The sequence below is a fragment of the Melanerpes formicivorus genome, unplaced genomic scaffold (genome assembly GCF_026170545.1).
Source record: "Melanerpes formicivorus ecotype bairdi unplaced genomic scaffold, bMelFor1.0.p_v2 SCAF_118, whole genome shotgun sequence".
In the NCBI taxonomy this organism is placed as follows: Eukaryota; Metazoa; Chordata; class Aves; order Piciformes; family Picidae; genus Melanerpes; species Melanerpes formicivorus.
This window is the reverse complement of record NW_027142470.1, coordinates 391153-412231: the sequence shown is the minus strand read 5'-3', so window position 1 is coordinate 412231 and position 21079 is coordinate 391153. Positions and strand designations below refer to the sequence as shown.

Sequence of the window (21079 nt, the reverse complement as noted above, 5' to 3'; positions counted from 1 at the left end):
TCCCTAATAATCACAAATGTCTGGGTGAGGCTGCCCTATGTACTTGGGGAGCAAAGGTAGTTTTGTGCACACAAGCAGAGGAGGACATCACTGAGTGGTATTTATAGGTGTTAGCACTCATCCAGATCCATGAACAAATAAACAGATCCATGAAAAACATGGATGGAGGAGAGGGAAGTGTCTGCATGGATGTGCAGACATCTGGATGTACAGACGTGGTCTTCCAACCCAAACCAGCCTGTCTGGGGACTCGGTCTAGTGGTCATAGAGGTGTGGAGTAGAAGGTTGGACTTGGTGATCCCTTCCAACCCTGACTGATACTGTGATACTCTGAGAGGTCTTTTCCAGCTTTAATGTTTCTATGAGTCAATAAATGTGAACAGCAGGATGAGGGAGGGGATTGTCCCCCTCTGCTCTGCTTTCATGAGACCCAACATAGAATCATAGCATCAGCCAGGTTGGAAAAGACCTCAGAGATCATCAAGTCCAACCTATTATGTAACAGCTAACACCTCCTGACTAACTAAATGTGGAGCTCTGCATTAATTTCTGGGGCCCTCAGCACAAGAAGGACCTGGAACTGCTGCAACAGGTCCAAAGGAGACCAAAAAGATGATCAGAGGATTGGAGAGCCTCCCCTGTGGGCACAGGCTGAGAGAGCTGGGGCTGTTCAGCCTGGAGAAGAGAAGGCTCTGGAGAGACCTTAGAGCAGCCTTGCAGTACCTGAAAGGGCTCCAGGATTGCTGGGGAGGGCTGGGAGTGGTAGGATGAGGAACAATGGCTTTGAGCTGGAAGAGGGAAGATTGAGACTGCAGATTAGGAAGAAATTCTTGACAGTGAGGGTGGGGAGACCCTGGAACAGGTTGCCCAGGGAGGCTGATGGATGTCTCCACCCTAGAGGTGTTCAAGGCCAGGTTGGATGAAGCCTGGAGCAATGTGGGCTGGTGGGAGGTGTCCCTGCCCATGGAAAGGGGGTTGGAAGTTTTTATACCATGCACATGTATACATCAAGCTCTGCATGACTCTTCTATACTACTCCACGAAGATAATCTCCAATTTTCACCTCCTGAACATTATCCAACAAGGTTGGGAAAAGGCCTCAATGACAGAAAGAGGGGAACTGGGTTCAGGAAAAGCAAAACAAAGCAAAGCAAAGCAAAACACCAAAACAGAAGAAAACTCACATGGGATCCCAAAACCCCCTCCAATGGGAGGGAAACAAAATCAAAGGGGAGGAAAAAAAGCCCTCAAATGGGAGCAAATACAAATCATCTGGAGCATCTGCTCCTTCTGGCTGAAAATTTCCAGCTAGCTCCAAAGATGGTGGAGAGGCTGCAGCTGATGATGTGCACCTGGGAGACAGCACCAGGACAAAGCCACTCTGGTTTGGCATGGGAACACAGCCACCTTTCAAGATTCCAATTACCACTTTGAATGTCGAAAGAGTTAAGAGTGGCCTGGCAGCTTCACTGAGGACAGGTCCTTTCTTCCCTAATCAAAAAGCCTTTCTCCACAGGAGCTCTCAGGCTCTGTTGAAGCACTTTTGGAGTAAAAAAAAAAAGCCCAAAACATTAGAAAGAAAGAAAAAGGAGGGGGGGGGGGGAGGGGGGAAGTGGCAGTGGCTAAGGGAAGCAAAAGTGAGCTTTGAATTAAAGGGAGTTTGCGACAGCACTGCACTAACACAGTGCAGATTAAATGGCCGAGGGCTCCAAGGGGTGTGTGGCTGGAGAGGTGAGCAAAGACTAAGCCCTCAGAGGTGAAGGGCTCTAACCAGCTGACTCGAGTGGAATGCAGTAGTTAAAAGGAGATCAACAAAACAGGGAAAGAAAACAGATGCGCTGCTTTGTGACGAAGCCGGCGTTAAATTCATCTTCCTCTGGTAGCAAAGCTCCCTGCAGCTCTTCCAGAGAGAGCACCTTGGGTTTGTGCTCGCTGGCAGCAGCAGCATCGGCCTCGTTTGTTGATGTGGGTGATTGGTGTTTGGTGGCAGGGGCTGCATCTCCCTCGTGTGTACAGAGCCGAACGCTGCACCGGGAGGCATCAACCCAACTCCCAATCTGCCTGGCTAGCTCCCGTTCCAGGCTACGGGGTGCATCCTTTCCCTCCCTGCTCCCCTGCACGGGGGGCACAGCCTCATAGAGGACTAACTGTTTCCTGCAGGAAGAAATTTGTTCTGCATCCTGCTCTTCCTCCTGTGCCTCCCCAGGCTTTGCTCTCCTCTTCCTCTCCTCCAGCCAAGCATTTGCCTGCAAATGAAGCCAAGCAGGCAAAGCCTTTGGATCCCACAGGCTGGTTGCCAGCCCTGCACTTGGCAGACGTGGGGACTGAGAGGTGATTTGTGTGACGCTGTTCCCGTTCCCCCCCCCCACACACACTTTCTCCCACCACCGCCCCTCCCTGGGCTCTGCTGGAGGAAGGACACAAGGCTGACACACCGCAGAAGGTTTGCTTACTGTGGCCAAGGCCAGGATTTGCTGGTGATTGGCAGGTCAAGCCCAGCTCCCCAGGGCTGGTTTCACTGGTCCCACTGTTAGGCTCCCAGATTCCCCACATACCACAGCAGTTTGGGCTCTTTATAGCTTCCCATCCCCTTAGCCCAGCAATGAAGCCATTGTGGAAGGGATGGGGGCCAGCAAGGCTGGACATCCTCCTCCTCCTCCCCACCTTCCTGCAATATTTTCTCCTGGTCCTTCTTGCTTGTCCCTCTCCCCTCGGTGCCCCCCCTTCGCCCCCCCCAACTCTTCACACGTGTCAGGGGCTGGCCCCATGCCTCCCCGAGGAAGGGCAGGTTAATACCTCTGGGCCAAGGCTTTTGCTGGACACTCTGCATCCAGCTTCCAGCTCCTCTGCAGCCATGGACAGGATTTTCTCTGCCTTGCTGCTCTCTTTGCTGCTTCTCCTCCAGAGCTATGGAGCTTGTGGAGCACCTCCACAGCAGAGAGGTAAGTGTGGAGCTCAGCAGTGGGATGCACACTCTTGGTCCTCCACTTTCTTGACACCAAACAGCTTGGGGACTGGGAAGGAGATGGCAGAAGAAGAAATACCCAACTACAGTCAGGGAAGCAAAGGAGCTTTGTGAAATGTTTTCCCAGGGCTGCAGCACCTGGAGGCTGTGTTTGCTTCTGCCTCTTACACTGCATTAGAGCATGGTAGGAGGGCTGGACAGAGGCACAGCTAGGGTGCCATCAGGTCAATGCTAGCTTCCAGCATAGCAACAGCCTTGCTGCTTTTGGATGGAGGAGGACCAGGCAGGAGAAGTGCTCTTCTCTACCTTCCAGACCTGCTTCTTCCCTTCAGCTCCTCAGAGGGCTGGTTTTGCCTGGAGCTCAAGGAGCTGGCCAGGCACCTTATGCTCTGGTTAACCTCACTGAGACCTTCCAGATGTGGGTCAGGCTGCTGAGGATGGACCCTTCTAAGGTTTTACTTCATCCATTCTTGAGCAAAATCCTGTTCTGTTTGCCTTTCCAAGTAGGATGTAGAGCAGCCAGATGGGAGATGAGCTCCCTCCTCTTTGGTCTCTCACTCCCGGTTGGCAATGCAAAGGGAAGGGCTGGAGGATCTGGTAGCAGGCAGCATCGCTCCTATGCCAAGGGCAGGATGATGCCAAGGGCTCCATCCAACCTGAGGAACTCACTGCAGGAGAGGTAGCCAAGGCAAATAGTCCTGCTGGGCTTTAAAACCGTTGGAATGATCTTCTGATGATGCATAATGCATCTACCTGGGCAGGCTGACAGCTGTCAAACAGGCGTGACAGCGACTGCAGTGTTCACTCTCCTCACCATGGAGACTTTGCTGCTGGACTGAGCAGCTTCTCCTTAGCCATTTGGAAAGGGTTAGAGTTGTCTTTGCTGCAGAACCACTGAGAGCTACCAAAGTCAGGAAGCTGAACAGAGTAGTTGTTCAACCCAGCCCTGCTGTGAGCAGTCACTGCTTCTAAAATAAACACCTTTGAATTCTGAGTTCCCAGGCAGGTCTCCTGATCCTTTAATGACTGTGGCAGAGATGCCCTTGGAGATACCAAAGCCATGCATGGGGTTCAGCTGCTCCTGAATAACCTCAAGTGTGGACATTTTATTTTGTGTGCTTGCTTGCTTTTAAACAGAGAAGGATTTTCTTTCTGGGTCAATTCATCTCGCAAATAAACTCTCCTGAGCCAAGGTCTTTATGCTCAGGGTTCCCCTCCAGAGCCAGGGATCTCTGCAGCACAAAGGCATTGCAGGGGCAGAGCTGTTGGGTTGTGTGCATGTTCCCATGGTTTTCTTTGGGATCTCACCAAATCTGACAGCTTATGACTTCAGTCCCAGGTTTTGAAGTCACATGGTTGTTTCATCTTTATCTTTTTTTGGGGGGGAGGGAATCTTGAAGCCAATCACATCCTGGGCTGCAGCAAGGGAAGCACAGCCAGCAGGGAGAGGGAGGTGATTCTCCCCCTCCTCTCCACTCTGCTGAGACCACACCTGGAGCACTGTGTCCAGTTCTGGAGCCTCTGTTCCAGGAAGGATCTGGAGGTGCTGGAAGGTGTCCGTGGATGTGGCTGTGAGCAACCTGCTGTAGTGTGAGGTGTCCCTGGCCATGGCAGGGGGGTTGGAACTGGCTGATCCTTGAGGTCCCTTCCAACCCTGACAATTCCATGATTCTAAGGTGGCATTCAGATCAAGCAAGCCTGCCTGTCACCTCCTGGAGATAACCAAGGTCTGTCCTGCAGACCCTGATGTGTGCACAGTGGCTGTGACCAGGCAGGCTGAAATCCTACAGCTCCCACCTGAGAGCTTTTCTCTTCATTTCCTTAGAATATACTTCACACTCATAAAATAGAAACCCAGAGGTTAAAAATGCTATTCAGGGGAAAAAGAAATCACACAGCTTCCAGGCAAAAGAAAAGAAAGGAAGATATACTTCAAAATGTCTCTTGGATCCCACTCTTCCTAGGGTAAAATAAAAAGAGTCAAATCACTTTTTTTTCCCCCTTGGTATGTCACTCAATACAGGGATGATTCATTAGCTGCAGTGGCAAAGGGGAAATCTGCTTTAGTTCTGGAGGAACTGATTGCAGGACTGTGAGCTTTTCTCTGTACCTTCATTTCTCACCTGTAAAATGGGCAGAACCAGCTGCTGGTAAAGGGATTTGCAGTGCTGTAGGTGGCTTCCCAGCTGAGTTTTTCCTTCCTCTGCAATGAATTATGGTGATAAAATGAACCACCCCTATGGGGAAAGGTTATCACAGAAATGTAGCCATTGGAAGGGGCCTCTGAGGAGGTCCAACCCACTTGCTAAAGCAGGGCACCCACTTTATTATTAGAATAAACCTTTATTAGAATAAACCAAACCAGGTTGGAAGAGACCTTCAAGATCATCATGTCCAACCCATCAACCAATCCAACCCACCCAAACAGCTAACCCATGGCACCAAGCACCCCATCAAGTCTCCTCCTGAACACCTTCAATGACGGCGACTCCACCACCTCCCCAGGTAGCCCATTCCAATGGGCAATCACTCTTTCTGTATAGAACTTCTTCCTAACATCCAACCTGAACCTCCCCTGGCACAGCCTGAGACTGTGTCCTCTTGTTCTGGTGCTGGCTGCCTGGGAGAAGAGACCATCATCAGCCTGTCTACAACCTCCCTTCAGGTAGTTGTAGAGAGTGATAAGGTCACCCCTGAGTCTCCTCTTCTCCAGGCTGAGCAACCCCAGCTCCCTCAGCCTCTCCTCATAGGGCTTGTGTTCCAAACCCCTCACCAACTTTGTTGCTCTTCTCTGGACTCGTTCCAGCAAGTCAACCTCCTTCCTAAACTGAGGGGCCCAGAACTGGACACAGTACTCCAGGTGCAGCCTAACCAGTGCAGTGTAAAGGGGCAGAATGACCTCCCTGCTCCTGCTGGCCACACTGTTCCTGATGCAGGCCAGGATGCCATTGGCCCTCTTGGCTGCCTGGGCACACTGCAGGCTCATGTTCAGCCTACCATCGACCAGTACCCCCAGGTCCCTCTCTGCCTGGCTGCTCTCCAGCCACTGACCCCAGCCTGTAGCACTGCATGGGGTTGTTGTGGCCAATGTGCAGAACCCAGCACTTGGATGTGTTAAATCTCATGCTGTTGGATTCTGCCCATCTGTCCAGCAGCTTGCCCAGGGTCACAATGTCCAAAGGGTTTTGAAAGTCTCTAGAGAAGGAGAGACTCTACAACCTCTTTGGGCAGCCTGCTCCAGGGCTCCAGCACCCTCACACCAAGGAATTTTCTCCTGTTAAGATGGAACACATTGTCCCTTGTCCTGTCTCTGGGCACCACCTCAATGGTGGTGTTGGGTGACAAGTTGGACTTGATGGTCTTTGAGGTCTTTTCCAACCTTATTGATTCTATGATTCTATGATTCACTGACAAGAGTCTGGCCTCAGCCTCTTGCCCCCTACCCTTTAGCTCTTGCTGAGCATTGCTCAGATCCCCTCTGGGGCTGCTCTTCTCCAGGCTCAACAGTCCCAGGGTTCTCAGCCTGTCTTCCTCCCAGAGATGCCCTCAGCATTTTGGTGGCCTCTGCTGGACTCTCTCCAGTAGTTCTTGAACTGGGAAGCTCAGAACTGGACCCAGGACTCCAGATGTATCCTCACCATGGCATAGTAGAGGGAGAGGAGAACCTCCCTGGACCTGCTGCCCACACTCTTTCTTCCATATTCCCCAGGACACCATTGGCCTTCCTGGCCACAAGAGCACATTGCTGGCTCATGGGGAACTCATTGTCCCCCCAACACTCCCAGGTCCTTCTCCCTAGAGCTGAGTTGTTTTGCATGTTGGTGGAAAGCAGAGCACCTGACAAGGCATCCAGTGCCTGCTTCCCTTCTGCCCATCGTTTAGAGAGCCCTTTCTGGGAGCCAAAAGCAGATTCAACATTAGCATCTCTCAGGAAACCAACCTGATTAGATTCTTTATGGATCTATCACAGGGTATTTATTTTCATCTGCCTGAAAGACTGAAAGCTCCATTAGATTTCACACTGAGGACCAGCTATAATATTTATGTCATAATTTGGAACAGATTTGTTGGCCCAAAAGCTCCCATTTAAAAAGAAATCTCCTTTATGAGCTAACCTACATCATCCCTCTCCCTGGAAATCAGATATTAACAGAGCCCTTGGTGCCCTTACAGAGACAAGCTAAATGAGAGGGGAAAAAATGAGAGAACAGAGCACTCTGGATCTGAGGTGTGGGGGGGGGGGTAGGAAATAGGACAATTCATTTAGGAAGCCATAAAAAAATATCAGCCCTTTTTATGTCTCACCCTGGTTGCAAATGAAGATGGAAACCAGCATGAAAATGGGAAATTAAACCCCAAATCACTCTGCTCTTTGCATTGTTAATGCTTCCTGTTTACAGCATTTGCTTTCTGCAGTGGCTATTCATGTCTTACTATGGGCTGGTAGAGATTAACTATCAATTACATGGGTCTACATCTCTCCATTGTCCTCTCCCCCAGCAGCTCACACAAATAAAGCAGAGCTGCTCTTTGCTGCTGACAGTGTTTCACCATTAGTGGCACTGGCTGGCAAACATGAGAGCAGTTGTGCGAGTTAGTTCAGTCGGGTATCTGGATGCAAAACTGATTGCAGCAGGTTAGAAGGGACCCTCAAAAGGCATCTTGTCCAGCACTCCTGCAGGCAGCAGGGACACCTCCACCTAGGGCAGGCTGCCCAGGGTCATATCAGTTCTCATCTTGAATGCCTCCAGGAGTGGGGCCTCAACCATATCCCTGGGTAACCTGTTCCAGTATTTCCTCACTCTCACTGTGCAGAACTTCCTCCTGATGTCCAACCTAAATCTGCCCTGCTCCAGTTTCAAACCATTGCCTCTCGTCCTATCACTACAGGCCCTTCTGAACAGTCTTCCTGTAGGTCCCTTTCAGATATTGCAATGCAGCTCCAAGGTTCCCCCTGAGCCTTGTCTTCTCCAGGCTAAACAGCTCCAGCTCTCAGCCTGACCCATAGGGGAGGTTCTCCAGCCCTCTGATCATCTTCCAACCACTGAGCTTCATACCCGCTGCTGGTCGTGCATGACCAAGGCATCATCTCATTAATTAACATCCATGTGGGTTGCTTATCCATACCCAAAGTGAGCTAACTCCTTTTGAGCCTTTGTTGATGCAGAAGTGCATGCACAGGCTTCAGTTCACAGCTTGATGCCTCCTCCGTGCTGCCTTAAGTGACTTCAGTTTCGTGTAGACATTAGCAATAGCCTGGGGTGACAAGTGGGGAACCTGCTGCCCCAAGTGCAGGCTGCTCCCTCAGCAGCTTGCTCCCTCACAAGTACAAGTTGTCATCCCATCACTGTGCTTTTCTTACAGATGCTTTCCCAGGAAAGGAAAGAGAACATTTAGAAATGTTAGGTTAAAGTGTTCTCACAGGGCCCCTCTGAGGCAGGCAGAGAAAGGCTTGAAGCTTGCAAGTCCTTCACCCTCAGCTGCTGCTCTTAGAAGACTATTCCACAACCTCCCTGGAGCAGGTTGCCCAGGGAGACTATGGATGCCCCCTCCTTGGAGTGTTCAGGGCCAGGTTGGATGAGGTCTTGAGTGGCCTGGGATGGTGAAGGTGTCCTTGCCCATGGCAGGGTAGCTGTAAGTGGATGACCTTCAAGCTCCCTTCAAATCACAGAAGCACAGAATTAACCAGCTTGGAAAAGACCTTTGAGATCATCAAGTCCAACCTATCACCCAACACCATCTAATCAACTAAACCATGGCACCAAGCACCCCATCCAGTCTCTTCCTAAACACCTCCAGTGATGGTGACTCCACCACCTCCCTGGGCAGCCCAACCCAGTGGGCAATCACCCTGTGAAGAATTCCTTCCTACCATCCAGCCTAAACCTCCCCTGGTGCAGCTTGACACTGTGTCCTCTCGTTCCATCACTGGTTGCCTGGGAGAGGAGACCAACCCCCACCTGGCTGCAACCCAAACCGTTCTATGATTCTTTCCTTCCTAGGATACTCTTCTCTTCTTTGTCTGTTATTTTTCTCCTCCTTCCCTTCCCTCTCCCAGGCACCCTGTGCAGAACCAAGCCCACGGACCTGGTGTTCATCATCGACAGCTCCCGCAGCGTGCGCCCGCAGGAGTTTGAGAAGGTGAAGGTCTTCCTGTCCAAGGTGATCGAGGGGCTGGACGTGGGCCCCAACTCCACCCGGGTGGGTGTCATCAACTATGCCAGTGCTGTCAAGAACGAGTTCTCCCTCAAGACCCACCAAACCAAAGCTGGGCTGCTGCAAGCCGTCCGAAGGATAGAGCCACTCTCCACTGGGACTATGACCGGCCTGGCCATCCAGTTTGCCATCAGCAGAGCCTTCAGCGACTCTGAAGGGGCCAGGGTGAGGTCTCCCAGTTTTAACAAGGTAAGAAAATGATCTCTTCCTTGGACACACCTTCTTCCTGGTGACTCATCATGGAGTGGTTGGAAAGATCAGCAAAGGAGGAATCTCCCTCCCTGGAGGTATTCAGGGTGAAGATCGATGGGGCTCTGGGTGATCTGATCCAGTGGAGGATATAGATTGGATATCAGGAAGAAGTTCTTCACTAGGAAGGTGGTGGAACACTGGAAAAGGTTGCCCAGGGAGGTGGTTGAGGCCCCAGCCCTGGAGACATTCAAGATGAAGCTTGATGAGGCCCTGGGTAACTTGATCTAGTTGGGGAGGTCCCTGCTGACTGTGGGGAGGTCAGACTGGATGAGCTTTGGAGGTCCCTTCCAGCCTGCACCATTCTATGATTCTATGATTATCCTGCTCATTGCAGGAGGGCTGTACCAGTTGACCTATGGAGGTCCCTTCCAAGCCAGGTGATTCTATGCCAGGTGATTTTCTCAGTGGTTTGGGTGTGTGGGGACATGTGGGGGTTAATTGTGAAACGTGACAAACCTTTGACAGGTGGAAACCTTCCACTTCTCTTTGTTCTTGAGAACAAAGCTCAGCTTGGGGAAGAGCTGACCAAAAGTTGCCAGGGTAATTAAACCTGCAGTTCTTCCTCTCTGCCTGGAGTATTTGCCCTTTGGGGCACAGCTGCCTGCTTCCAGGGCTCCTGCAAGAGCATGGCACTGTGAGATGAAGCTTTCAGCCAGGCATGCTGGGTGTAAACAATGCTGCTCTTCCCAGATCAAGTGATAAAGGTGCTTCAGAACCCACCACAGCAAAACACAAGGCAACCTTCTGAAGGTCTGCTTTGGCATGGCCCTTTTCATTTGCAGGTATAAAGCAAAGTGCTGTTTCAGGCCCTCCCCTGCTCTTCCAGCATTGCAGGGGTTGGCTGAGGGTGGTGTTCTCCATTTGGGTATTGTCTTATGTGCACAGACTTGATTTGGCCATTTAGCATTTAAGGCTGTGGTATAAAATCAGCTGAACCATGTGGTTGCAAAGGCCTTGCTGTTCCTGACCCATATTCATTGTTAGTCCTAAAAAATGATTCCCCAGAGACCTCATTCCTGTTGGATTTGTCCATGAGCACAACCAAACCTCAGCCCAGTGACCAGCATCAGGAAAACTCTCTCCTGAGCATGCAGGGAATACATATTCTTGCCAAGCTGTGTATTCTTGCCATCAGAACCTCATCATTACTCAAGCTTAGGTGGGACCTGGAGCAAAATAGCAGAACAGGCTGCCCAGGGAGGTTGTGGATGTCTCCTCCCTAGAGGTGTTCAAAGCCAAGTTGGATGAGGCCTTGAGCAACCTGGGCTGGTGGGAGGTGTCCCTGCCCATGGAAGGGGGTTGGAATTGGATGATCTTTGAGGTCCCTTCCAATCCAGCCCATTCTCTGAGTCTATGAACAGCACAGCTGTGGCATGGGAAGTCCAAGACCTAACTGCAGTGGGCTGTGTTCCACAGGAGTAAGTTTGGTTGGTTGTCAGATCCTTTGAGGCTCACTGCAAGAAATCATTGCCCAACTGCCAGGTGTTTCTGACACACTGTTATTATCAGCAGTGTTTAGCAGAGAGCTTGAAGCTCCTGTAGGTGCAAGACTCAGGTAGTAGTAGTTCTCTGAACAACTCCACAGAGATTAAATGTGGGTTCAGCCTTCAGCTCACATTTGCTGCTCTATGAAGGTTCAAGCACCTGCCTGCTGCTGCCAAGGTGTGTTTTGCTTTCCCTCCCTCTCCAAGGAGCAGCAACAAGTCTGCCTAGGGTCACAGGAGGGGCAGTAGCAGAGATCCACACTGCCTGCTCCCACCAGGCTTTGGAAAAGACTCCTGGCTCAGGGAGCTGGGGGCTGCCCACTCTCTCCAGGCATGACTTCACTGAAGAACTGTTTCAGATGTTGCATGGGAAGAGATGTTTCCTCCAGTGAAACTGTTCCAGGGAAGCTGGTGGGAATCACAGGATGACAGAATGTTAGGGCTTGGAACAGACCTCAAAAGATCATCCAGTCCAACATCCCTGCCAGAGCAGGGGCACCCAGGGCAGGGCACACAGGAACACATCCAGGCTGGGGGGCGGGGGGTGATGGCTCCAGAGAAGGAGACTCCACAGCCTCTCTGGGAAGCCTGTTCCAGGGCTCCAGCACCCTCACAGTGACAATGTTTTCCCTCCTGTTCCTTTGGTACCTCCTCTGCTCCAGGTTGCCCTTGGTGCCCCTTGAACTGCCCTTGGACATCCCTGAGCAGAGCCTAGCTCCATCCTTGTACATCTTTATCCCCAGCAACAAGGACAGCCCTCAGGCTCCTCTGCTCCAAGCTCCAAGCCCCAGTTCCCTCAGCCTGTCCTCACAGGGAGATGTTCCACTGCCTGCAGCAGCTTTGTGGCTCTGTGCTGGACTCTCTCAAGAGGTTCCCTGAGGTCCTTCTTGAACCGAGGTGCCCAGAAGGTGGCAGGGAAGGCGGCGGGTCTCCAGCAGAGCTCTTCTGCCATCTCAGCCTGGCCAGAGCACCCCACAGGAGAAAACCCTGAGCTGAGTGGGAGCTGCAGGTGTCCTGCTAGCAGGCTCATTCCCAGCCACACACAAAGAGGCCATTTCTGCCCAGAAGGAACAACACCAAAAGTAATGGGAAACGTCTGGTTGTGAGGAGTATTGTTTAGCACAAAACCAGACAGCTGAACTGAAACCAATAACAGAATAATTAAGTGGATGATAATATCTGTGTCTGCTTTGCAGACATTTTTATGTTCATTGAAGTGAAAAAAAAAAAAACAAACACCCAAAAAACTGTTTAATAAGAAAGAAAATGCCAGCAAAAAAAAAATTGCCAACAGCTTGGATGACAGACAGCAGCAAGATTTCAGTTCTTGAGCACTGACAGAGGGAAGGGAGGGGGGAAAAGAAAAGGACAATTTTATTTCCAAGCACTTTCAATATGCCCTTGCAAAAGAAGTTTGTTTCTCATCTCACTCCAGAAATTGTGGGGGATGAAGCTCCAAGAAGGAGAGAGGTTCACGTGCAACAAGTGACAGGGAGAGTGGAAACAGCCTCAAGCTGCAAGGAAGGATAGGGTAGGATAGGATAGGATAGGATAGGATAGGATAGGATAGGATAGGATGGGATGGGATGGGATGGGATGGGATGGGATAGAATAGAATAGAATAGAATAGAATAGAATAGAATAGAATAGAATAGAATAGAATAGAATAGAATAGAATAGAATAGAATAGAATGGAGTGGAATAGAATAGAATAGAATAGAATAGAATAGAATAGAATAGAATAGAATAGAATAGAATAGAATAGAATAGAATAGAATGGAGTGGAATGGAATAGAATGGAATAGAATAGAATAGAATAGAATAGAATAGAATAGAATAGAATAGAATAGAATAGAATAGAATAGAATAGAATAGAATAGAATTAACCAGGTTGGAAAAGAACTCAGAGATGATCAAGTCCAACCTATCACCCAACACCATCTCATCAACTAAACCATGGCACCAAGCACCCCATCCAGTCTCTTCCTAAACACCTCCAGTGATGGTGACTCCACCACCTCCCTGGGCAGCACATTCCAATGGCCAAGCTCTCTATGAAGAATTTCTTCCTAACATCCAGCCTAAACCTCCCCTGGAGCAGCTTGAGACTGTGTCCTCTGAAGGTTCAGGTCAGGAAACATTAGAAAAAAAAAATCCTAATGTTAGGAGAAATTTCTTCCCAAAAAGGGTCCAGAGTGGCCTTTGGGACTTGACAGCTCAAGGTTGTTACTGGAGTGAGGCTGTTCCCCAAGCTCCATCCCTTCTACCCTCATAGGTCCAGAAGAGTACTGTGTCCAAGTCTGAGGCCGTCAATTTAAGAAGGACACTGAGACACTTCAGTGTGTCCAGAGAAGGGCAACAAAGCTGGGGAGAGGTCAGGAGCACAGCCCTGTGAGGAGAGGCTGAGGGAGCTGGGGTTGCTTAGCCTGGAGAAGAGGAGGCTCAGGGGAGACCTTCTTGCTCTCTACAACTACCTGAAGGAAGGCTGTAGACAGGCAACCAGCTCTAGAACATGAGGTCCCAGTCTCAAGCTGTGCCAGGAGAAGTTTAAGCTGGAGGTGAGAAGAAGGCTCTTCACAAAAAGAGTAATTGGCCACTGGAATGTGCTGCCCAGGGAAGTGGTGGAGTCCCCATCCCTGGAGGTGTTCCAAAAAGGCTTGGATGTGGCCCTTGGAGCCATGGTTTAGTTGTCAGAAGGTGTTAGAGTTTAGGTAATAGGTTGGACTTGATGATCTCTGAGGTCTTTTCCAACCTGCTTGATTCTATGATTAAAGATATACTTGCAGAGAAAAAGAGTCAGGGGCACCAAGGTGGCTGAAGAGGTTCTTCTCTCTCTGACCTTGGTCCTGTCAGCAGAGAAGGGTGGCAGAAGAACAGCAAAGGGAGTTCACACAGCTCCAGGTATCTGCCACTTTCCACATGAGGAGCTCACTGCTGGAAGAGTAACTTTTCCCTCTCCATGGCACCAGTAGTCCCACACTGAGCACAACCCTGACACAGCTCCAGCCCCAGAGGCCTCAGGTCCTTGAGCTGGGCAGATATCTCCACCCAACAGAGGGGGGAAATTAAGAAACAGGAAACCTGCAGCCATTCCTTGCCCCTGGAATGGTACTTGGGTTATGGCTATGGATCCTAGGGGAGGGCTCTGATATCCAGTCTCATTGCATCTCCCTGGGTTTCTGATTACTCACCTCTCAAATGGAACAAATAGTGAGATCTTTTAGACCCACTCTCCTCCAGGCCAGCAACCCAAGCAATTTGCAGCCCTCAGGCACCTCTCTATTACTTTATTTCCTCCAGTCTTCACCTAAATCCCCTAGAGCCTATTTTGAGGCAAGGTGACCATGTCTAGGTCAGGGCTGGGACACAGCCCTGATTTGTACAACACTGTTATCATTACTCCCAGCATTGCTCTCTGGTTTTTCAGCCTAACGCAGCCTGACACCTTGCATGCAGCACTGCCCAGTGCTGCAGATTGAAGAGACATTTTCACTGAGCTGTCTGTGGAAATGCTGGATCCTTAGCTAACAAATCCCTTCCACACCATTTAAGTCACCTCTTTGCCCATGCTCTGCTTTCTTGCTGTTGTCTGCTTTCCAGCTGGGCTGCCAGACAACTCGCTCAACATTGCTCCTGCAGTCCTCCTGGCTTCCTGTCATCTCGGTGAACATAAAAGAGCTTCTGTGTCTTTCTAGTCCACCTAACAACCCCTCAGCTTGAATGTCCAAACACTTGGAAAAGAGATGCAGTTGATTTATGCAGTAGCATGGCTGAAGCAGCAATGTGTCCTATGGACAGTGGTAGAAAGAATCCCTGAATCAGAGTGGTTTGGGTTGGAAGGGACCTTCAAAGGCTGGCAAGTCCAATCAACCTGCAGCCAGCAGGGAGCTCTTCAACAGATCAGGCTGCTCAGAGCCCCAAACAACCTGACCTGGAATGGTTTCAGGGATGGGGCATCTCCCACCCCACTGAGCAACCTGGGAGAGGATCTCACCACCCTCGGTGTTAAAAATGTCTTCCTTCCATCTACTCTAAATCTCTCTTAGTTAGTCTGAAGTTTCTTTGCCTTCCTGAAATGTTATTTCCTGGGCATCCCCAAAAGCAGAACCTTATTGGTCCTGTTCATTCTTTATGCTGTCCATATCTTTATCTTCTTTTTCAAAAGAAGGAAAGAAAAATCACTGCAGGCTTTTCCTTCTTTCCTTCCACTTTGGATCTGGTCAAAGAGGCAGACTCACTGACAGGTTAAGGTTGGAAGGGAGCTCTGGAGGTCATTTTGCACAGGGAGGTTGTGGATGTGCCCTCTCTGGAAGTGTTCAGTGCCAGGCTGGATGAGGCCTTGAGCAACCTGGGCTGGTGGGAGGTGTCCCTGCCCATGGCAGGGGGGCTGGAACTGGGTGATCTTTGAGGTCCCTTCCAACCCAAACCAGTCCATGGTTCTGTGGTTGCTCAGGACCATGTCCATACAGCTTTTTAATATCTCCAAGGTGGGAGATGCTAAAACCATTTTTATTCCTTGGTTCTCTGATCATTTTTTACTCTCTTTTTTTGGCCTTGAAATCCAACAAACCTTTCCCTTCTGTGTCCCTCCAACTGCTCAGGGTGGCCTCTTCATCTGCCTGGGAGGATGAATAGGTCACACAGCAATTTAGGGAGATGAAGCCTCCACAAATACTGGACACAGTCCTTGCTCCTTCACACAAGAGAAGTCCAGCAAGCCCTTGTGCCACGCTTGGCAGTGATGTGGGACACTGCTCAAAACATCACAAGATCATTTGGTCTTGCTGAGCTCTCTGCTGCAAAAGCCACCCCAGGACAGGGGAAAATCACTGTTTGTAGCTGTAGGAGCTGGGAGCAGAGTCTGTTTATACCTTTATCAAAACCTACAGGGGTGCCCAATTACTTTTATCTTTCTTTGGGAGGAACAACAAATAGACTGTCAAGTTGCTGAGAAAATCAAGGGCTGATTCAGCTTCCAGCCCAATTCCCCTTTCAGTGCTGTTACAACACTCATGTCACACGCTGCATAATGAGACACCACTGCCTCATTAGCTGCTGGGTTGCTTTACACATGGCAGCCCTGGAATCCAAACACCTAGGGATGCCCATGAATCCTTTGGTGTCTTAGTTAGCCAAGAATAACTTGTGTCATGAGAACATGGGGGGATTTGAATGTGAGAGGAGTGACACAAAGAAGGATGCAGAAAGGAATTCACAGGGAACGTGAAAGGTAGTGGTGGTGGTGGTGGTGGTTGTTAAAAGTGAGTCAAAGTTTTGACTGATCTAGACAGGCTGGAGAGCTGGGTGCAGGAAAACCTCATGAAGCTCAATAAGGGCGAGTGTAGGGTCCTGCATCCTGGGAGGAATAACAGCAGGCACCAGAGCAAGTTAGAGGCTGCCCTGCTGGAAAGCAGCTCCACAGAGGAAGACCTTGGAGTGCTGGTGGGCAGCAAGTTCTGCATGGGACAGCAATGTGCCCTTGTGGTGCATCAAGAAAAGTGTGGCCAGCAGGTCTGTGGAGTGTCTTCTCGCCCTCTACTCTGCCCTGGTGAGGCCATACATGCAATACTGTGCCCAGTTTTGGGCTCCCCAGTTCAAGAGAGACAGAGACCTGCTGGAGAGAGTCCCATGGAGAGGCAGGAGGATGATTAGGGGACTTGATCATCTCCCCTAAGAGAGACAGAGAGCCCTGGGGCTGTTTAGTCTGGAGAAGTGAGAGGGATCTGATCAATGTGCATAAATATCTGAGGGGTGGGTGTCAAGTGGAGAGTGCCGAGGAGGGTTGAACTCAATGATCTCTTGAGGTCCCTTCCAACTTCTAATGTACTGTGATACTGTGACCTTGAGAAACAGAAAGTTTCTGAGTTCTCTAGACTCTGTTCAGCCATTTGAGAGCAGCAGCAGCAATGCTCAGCCCTTCTTAATTCTCTCCACATGGCTACCTGCTGAGCCCAGCACAAGCCCTTCACAGCAGAGCCCTGCCAGCCTCTCCAGGAGGCAGAGGCTGCTCCTTTCCCCAGACCTGTCTCTTGCTCTTTACCAAACGAGGCACACACCAGGGCTCTCAGCTTTTTAAATGAGACAAGGTCACAGCACAGAGAACCTGGACTGCAAAATACCTGGAGGTTGGTTTAAATAAATACATTCAATTAAAGAAAGGAAGAAATAACAAGGACTTCTTTTCACTCAGGCTGGCAGGAAGGAGAAATGTCTAGAGGGAGAATCCTAGGGAGGGAGGGGAAAAATAGGATTTAGTGATTATCAAGATAACTTCATGTGCTAGCAGGATCACTTTGTACTTGTTCTTTTTCTGTGAGCTCCTGTTCCTGCTCATGGTCACAGACAGGTTTCTGTGCTGGCTCTGACTCACTGCTATGTTCATTTCATCCATGGGTTCACTGATTCACTCCTGAGGTCTGATCCAGACTCCCTGGCCCCAGGAGTTTGGTTCTCTCCAGCAGCAGGTCAGCAGCAGCATGACTTTTGAGTGCTCTGTAGTAAGATTTTCACACAGATCCCTTATGCAGATCTTTCCTATCAGATCCAGATGTGGATGCTGCTACCAAACACCTCCCTGGTCGTGTTCATAGACTCCTATCTGGGGCTCAGGCCTGTGCAAAGGTGCCACCACTATGTGAAGAACAAAAGGAGTTGATTAAAGGTGGAGAATCACTTCTCTGAGACAGAGAAGTGCCAGGAGAACACTCAGCACCTCCATCTTGTGCCAAACACTGCAAGAGCTGCAGGCTGCTGCTGACAGAAGCCTGCTCACGGGGTGGTGTTGCTCACAGGAGCTACTTGATCATACATCTTGTTTCCTGACAGCTTGGCTTTTGAGAAGCCTTAATTGTCAGCCCCCATCTGAGAGCTCCTGGCTGTGTGCAGAGCTGAGCCAAGGGCTCTCTCTCCTGGCAGAAAGCTTCATTGCATGGCTGGCTCTGCTCCCTGCCTCAGCTCTGCTCCCTGCCTCAGCTCTGCTCCAGCAGCACCAACCCAGAGTGCTCCTTTTGGGCCAGCTTCCACTGTCCTGATTGTTCCCCTTTACAGCACACACTGCCAGCAGCCACAAGTGACACTTTTCCTTATCTTGGACACAAGCAGAAGAGAAATATTTTGATTTTTACTGTATTTTTAGCTTTTTCAGCAGCCAGGCACAGACTGGTGATGGTGATGTGCTGGAAGGTGTCCAGAGAAGGGCCATGAGGATGAGCAGAGGGCTGAAGCTGCTCTGCTATGAGGACAGACTGAGGGAGTTGGGGTTGTTCAGTCTGGAGAAGGCTCCAAGGAGACCTTCTTGTGGCCTTCCAGCGTCTGAAGGGGGCTCCAAGAAAGCTGGAAAGGGACTTCTGAGGGTGTCAGGGAGTGATAGGACTGGGGGGAATGGAGGAAAATAGAAATGGGTAGATTCAGATTGGATGTTAGGAAGAAGTTGTTCCCCATGAGGGTGGTGAGAGCCTGGCACAGGTTGCCCAGGGAGGTGGTGGAAGCCTCATCCCTGGAGGTGTTTGCAGCCAGGCTGGATGTGGCTGTGAGCAACCTGCAGTAGTGTGAGGTGTCCCTGCCCATGGCAGGGGGGTTGGAACTGGCTGAGCCTTGAGGTCTCTTCCATCCCTGACAATTTTGTGATTCTCCCTTTTTTGGTTTGGTGTTTCTTTTACTTTCTGTATTACTGAGGGTGTCTGAGTGCATTGTGGAGGTTTCTTGGCAGTATCAGAAAATTTTAGGGCTTGGAAGGGACCTCTGGATGACATCAAGGCCAACACCCCTGCCAAGGCAGGTTCACATAGAGGAGGTCACACAGGAACATCTAGGAAGGTTTTGAATATCTCCAGAGATGGAGACTCCACCACCTCTCTGGGCAGCCTGCTCCAGGACTGTGTCACCCTTAAAAGTTCCTCCTCATGTTTCAATTGAACTTCTTATGTTCAAGTCTGTGCCCCTGAAAAAAGCCTGGTCCCATCCTCCTGACACCTACCCTTCAAGTATTGATCAGCATTGATGAGATGCTCCTCAATCTTCTTTTCTCTCAGCCTTTCCTCATCAGAAGTGTTCCAGGCCCCTCAGCATCTTCTTCTTTTTTTCCCTGCTCAGCTACTCCTTCTGATTCTATTTCCCCACACTGCATTACCCCCCAGGCAGCTGCTCTGGAGCTGACACTGGTGTCACAATGGAAAGGTTGTAAGGAAAAGTGGCAGGAGCAGACAAACTGGTAAAGGACAAAGATTTGGGGCTTGTGCCAATGTCACTTACCTGAAGGGAAGTAAAAAGGGAAATGGACAAAGTAGCAACAGGAGCAGGACCCATGGAGGCTTTCCACTGGTTTAAGGCACCTTCTAATCCAAGGTGAAATCCAGTTCCCACTTAAGCCAGCTGTCATTTTAAGGCTGATGTCAGAAGGAATAGGATTGAATCTCTGCTACTTTTGGTGAGTCCCTACTCAGCAATCATGGCAGACACTGACAGAGTGTGACCTCAGGCAGACCTCATCCTTTCTCCCTGCTTCAGCTTCTCCAGCTGTAAAATGGGGAAAGGTTTCCATCTCCTGATGTTTCCCAAGACTCTTCAAAGTCCTATACTGAGTTAGAGCTGTCCTGAGTGTCAGCTGCGGGTTCATGAAGGTAGTTAAGAGTTTGGTTTGAGCATCAGCTTGCATATGAAGAACGTAACCTTTACTTTGGTTCCCTCAAAGACAAGGTGCACCAGTTGTGCCTTAATTAAATCAATCTGGTCCCTGGCAGTTTAACTTTTCCAGCTCAGCAAGAAACAAACACTGACAGGCAGCTGAATACGAGCCAACTTGTGCCCAGGTGGCCATCAGCACCCTGGCTTGAGTCAGCCACAATGTGGCCAGCAGGACCAGGGCAGAGATTTCCCTCCCTGTACTTGGCACTTGTGAGGCCACACCTTGACTACTGAGTTCAATTTTGGGCCACTCACTCCAAGAAGAATATTGAGGAGCTGAAGCAGGTCCAGAGAAGGGCAACAAAGATGGGGAAGGGTCTGGAGGACAGGGCTAATGAGAAGTAGCTGAGGGACCCAGGGTTGTTCAGCCTGGAGAAAAAGAGGCTGAGGGGAGACTTTCTGGCTCTACAACTCCCTGCAAGGAACTTGGAGCCAGGTGGGGATTGGTCTCTTCTCACTAGTAACAAGTGACAAAATAAGAGGAAATAGAATAGAATAGAATAGAATAGAATAGAATAGAATAGAATAGAATAGAATAGAATAGAATAGAATAGAATAGAATAGAATAGAATAGAATAGAATAGAATAGAATAGAATAGACCAGACCAGGTTGGAAGAGAGCTCAATGGCCTCAAGTTGTCCCAGGAGAGGTTTAGGTTGGCCATTAGAAGAAACTTCTTCACTGCAAGGGTTCTCAAAGCCTGGCACAGGCTGCCCAGGGAGGAGGTTGAATCCCCATCCCTGGAGGTGTTTCATAGAGGCTGTGGTGCTGAGGGCCATGGCTGAGCCCCAGCTTTGGCAGCGTTAGAGGATGGTTGGGCTGGATGAGCTGAAAGGGCTTTTCCAACCCAAGTGATTCCATGATAAAAGTCACACAAAAGAATGGCTCAGGTGGCAGAAGGGGAGGGAACGAAACCACCTTCACTCCCCCAGCAGCAGTGATGCCCTTGGCCGTTGCAGCTCACCCCTTGCCTCTGCTCTGCCGCCTGCAGGTGGCGATCGTCGTGACCGACGGACGCCCGCAGGACGGCGTGCAGGACGTGTCGGCGAGGGCGAGGGCCGCTGGCATCGAGATCTTTGCCATTGGGGTGGGCAGGGTGGACATGCACACGCTGAGGCAGATAGCCAGCGAGCCCCTGGATGACCATGTGGACTATGTGGAGAGCTACAGCGTCATAGAGAAGCTGACCCACAAGTTTCAGGAGGCTTTCTGCGGTAAGTCCTGGCCACCACCCCTGGCTTCCCAGCCAAGGGCGGCAAGTGGCTGCCAGCAAGCTTCTCACCTGCAGGTTGCAGGTGTGATCACCCTTCATCCACCTGCTCCCTTGTGCCAAGTGTCTTCACTGTCAAGAATTGCTTCCTAATCTCCAGTCTAAATCTGCTCTCCTCAAGCTTCAATCCATTCCCTCTCACTCTGTCACTCCAAGTTCTTGTCAAAATCCCTCCCCAGCTCTTCTGGAGCTCCCTTCAGGTACTGCAA

General features: G+C 50.2%; 1 protein-coding gene across 1 annotated transcript in view; it reads left to right on the top strand.

Moving 5' to 3' along the window:
• The first annotated feature begins 2854 nt into the window (after nt 1-2854).
• Nucleotides 2855-21079, top strand: part of MATN1 (matrilin 1) — a 29039-nt gene continuing 10814 nt past the window's right edge. The window contains exons 1-3 of the mRNA XM_068167457.1: nt 2855-2942; nt 9024-9370; nt 20592-20814. Coding sequence (XP_068023558.1) covers nt 2855-2942; nt 9024-9370; nt 20592-20814 — 658 coding nt within the window. The remainder of the gene's footprint in view (nt 2943-9023; nt 9371-20591; nt 20815-21079) is intronic.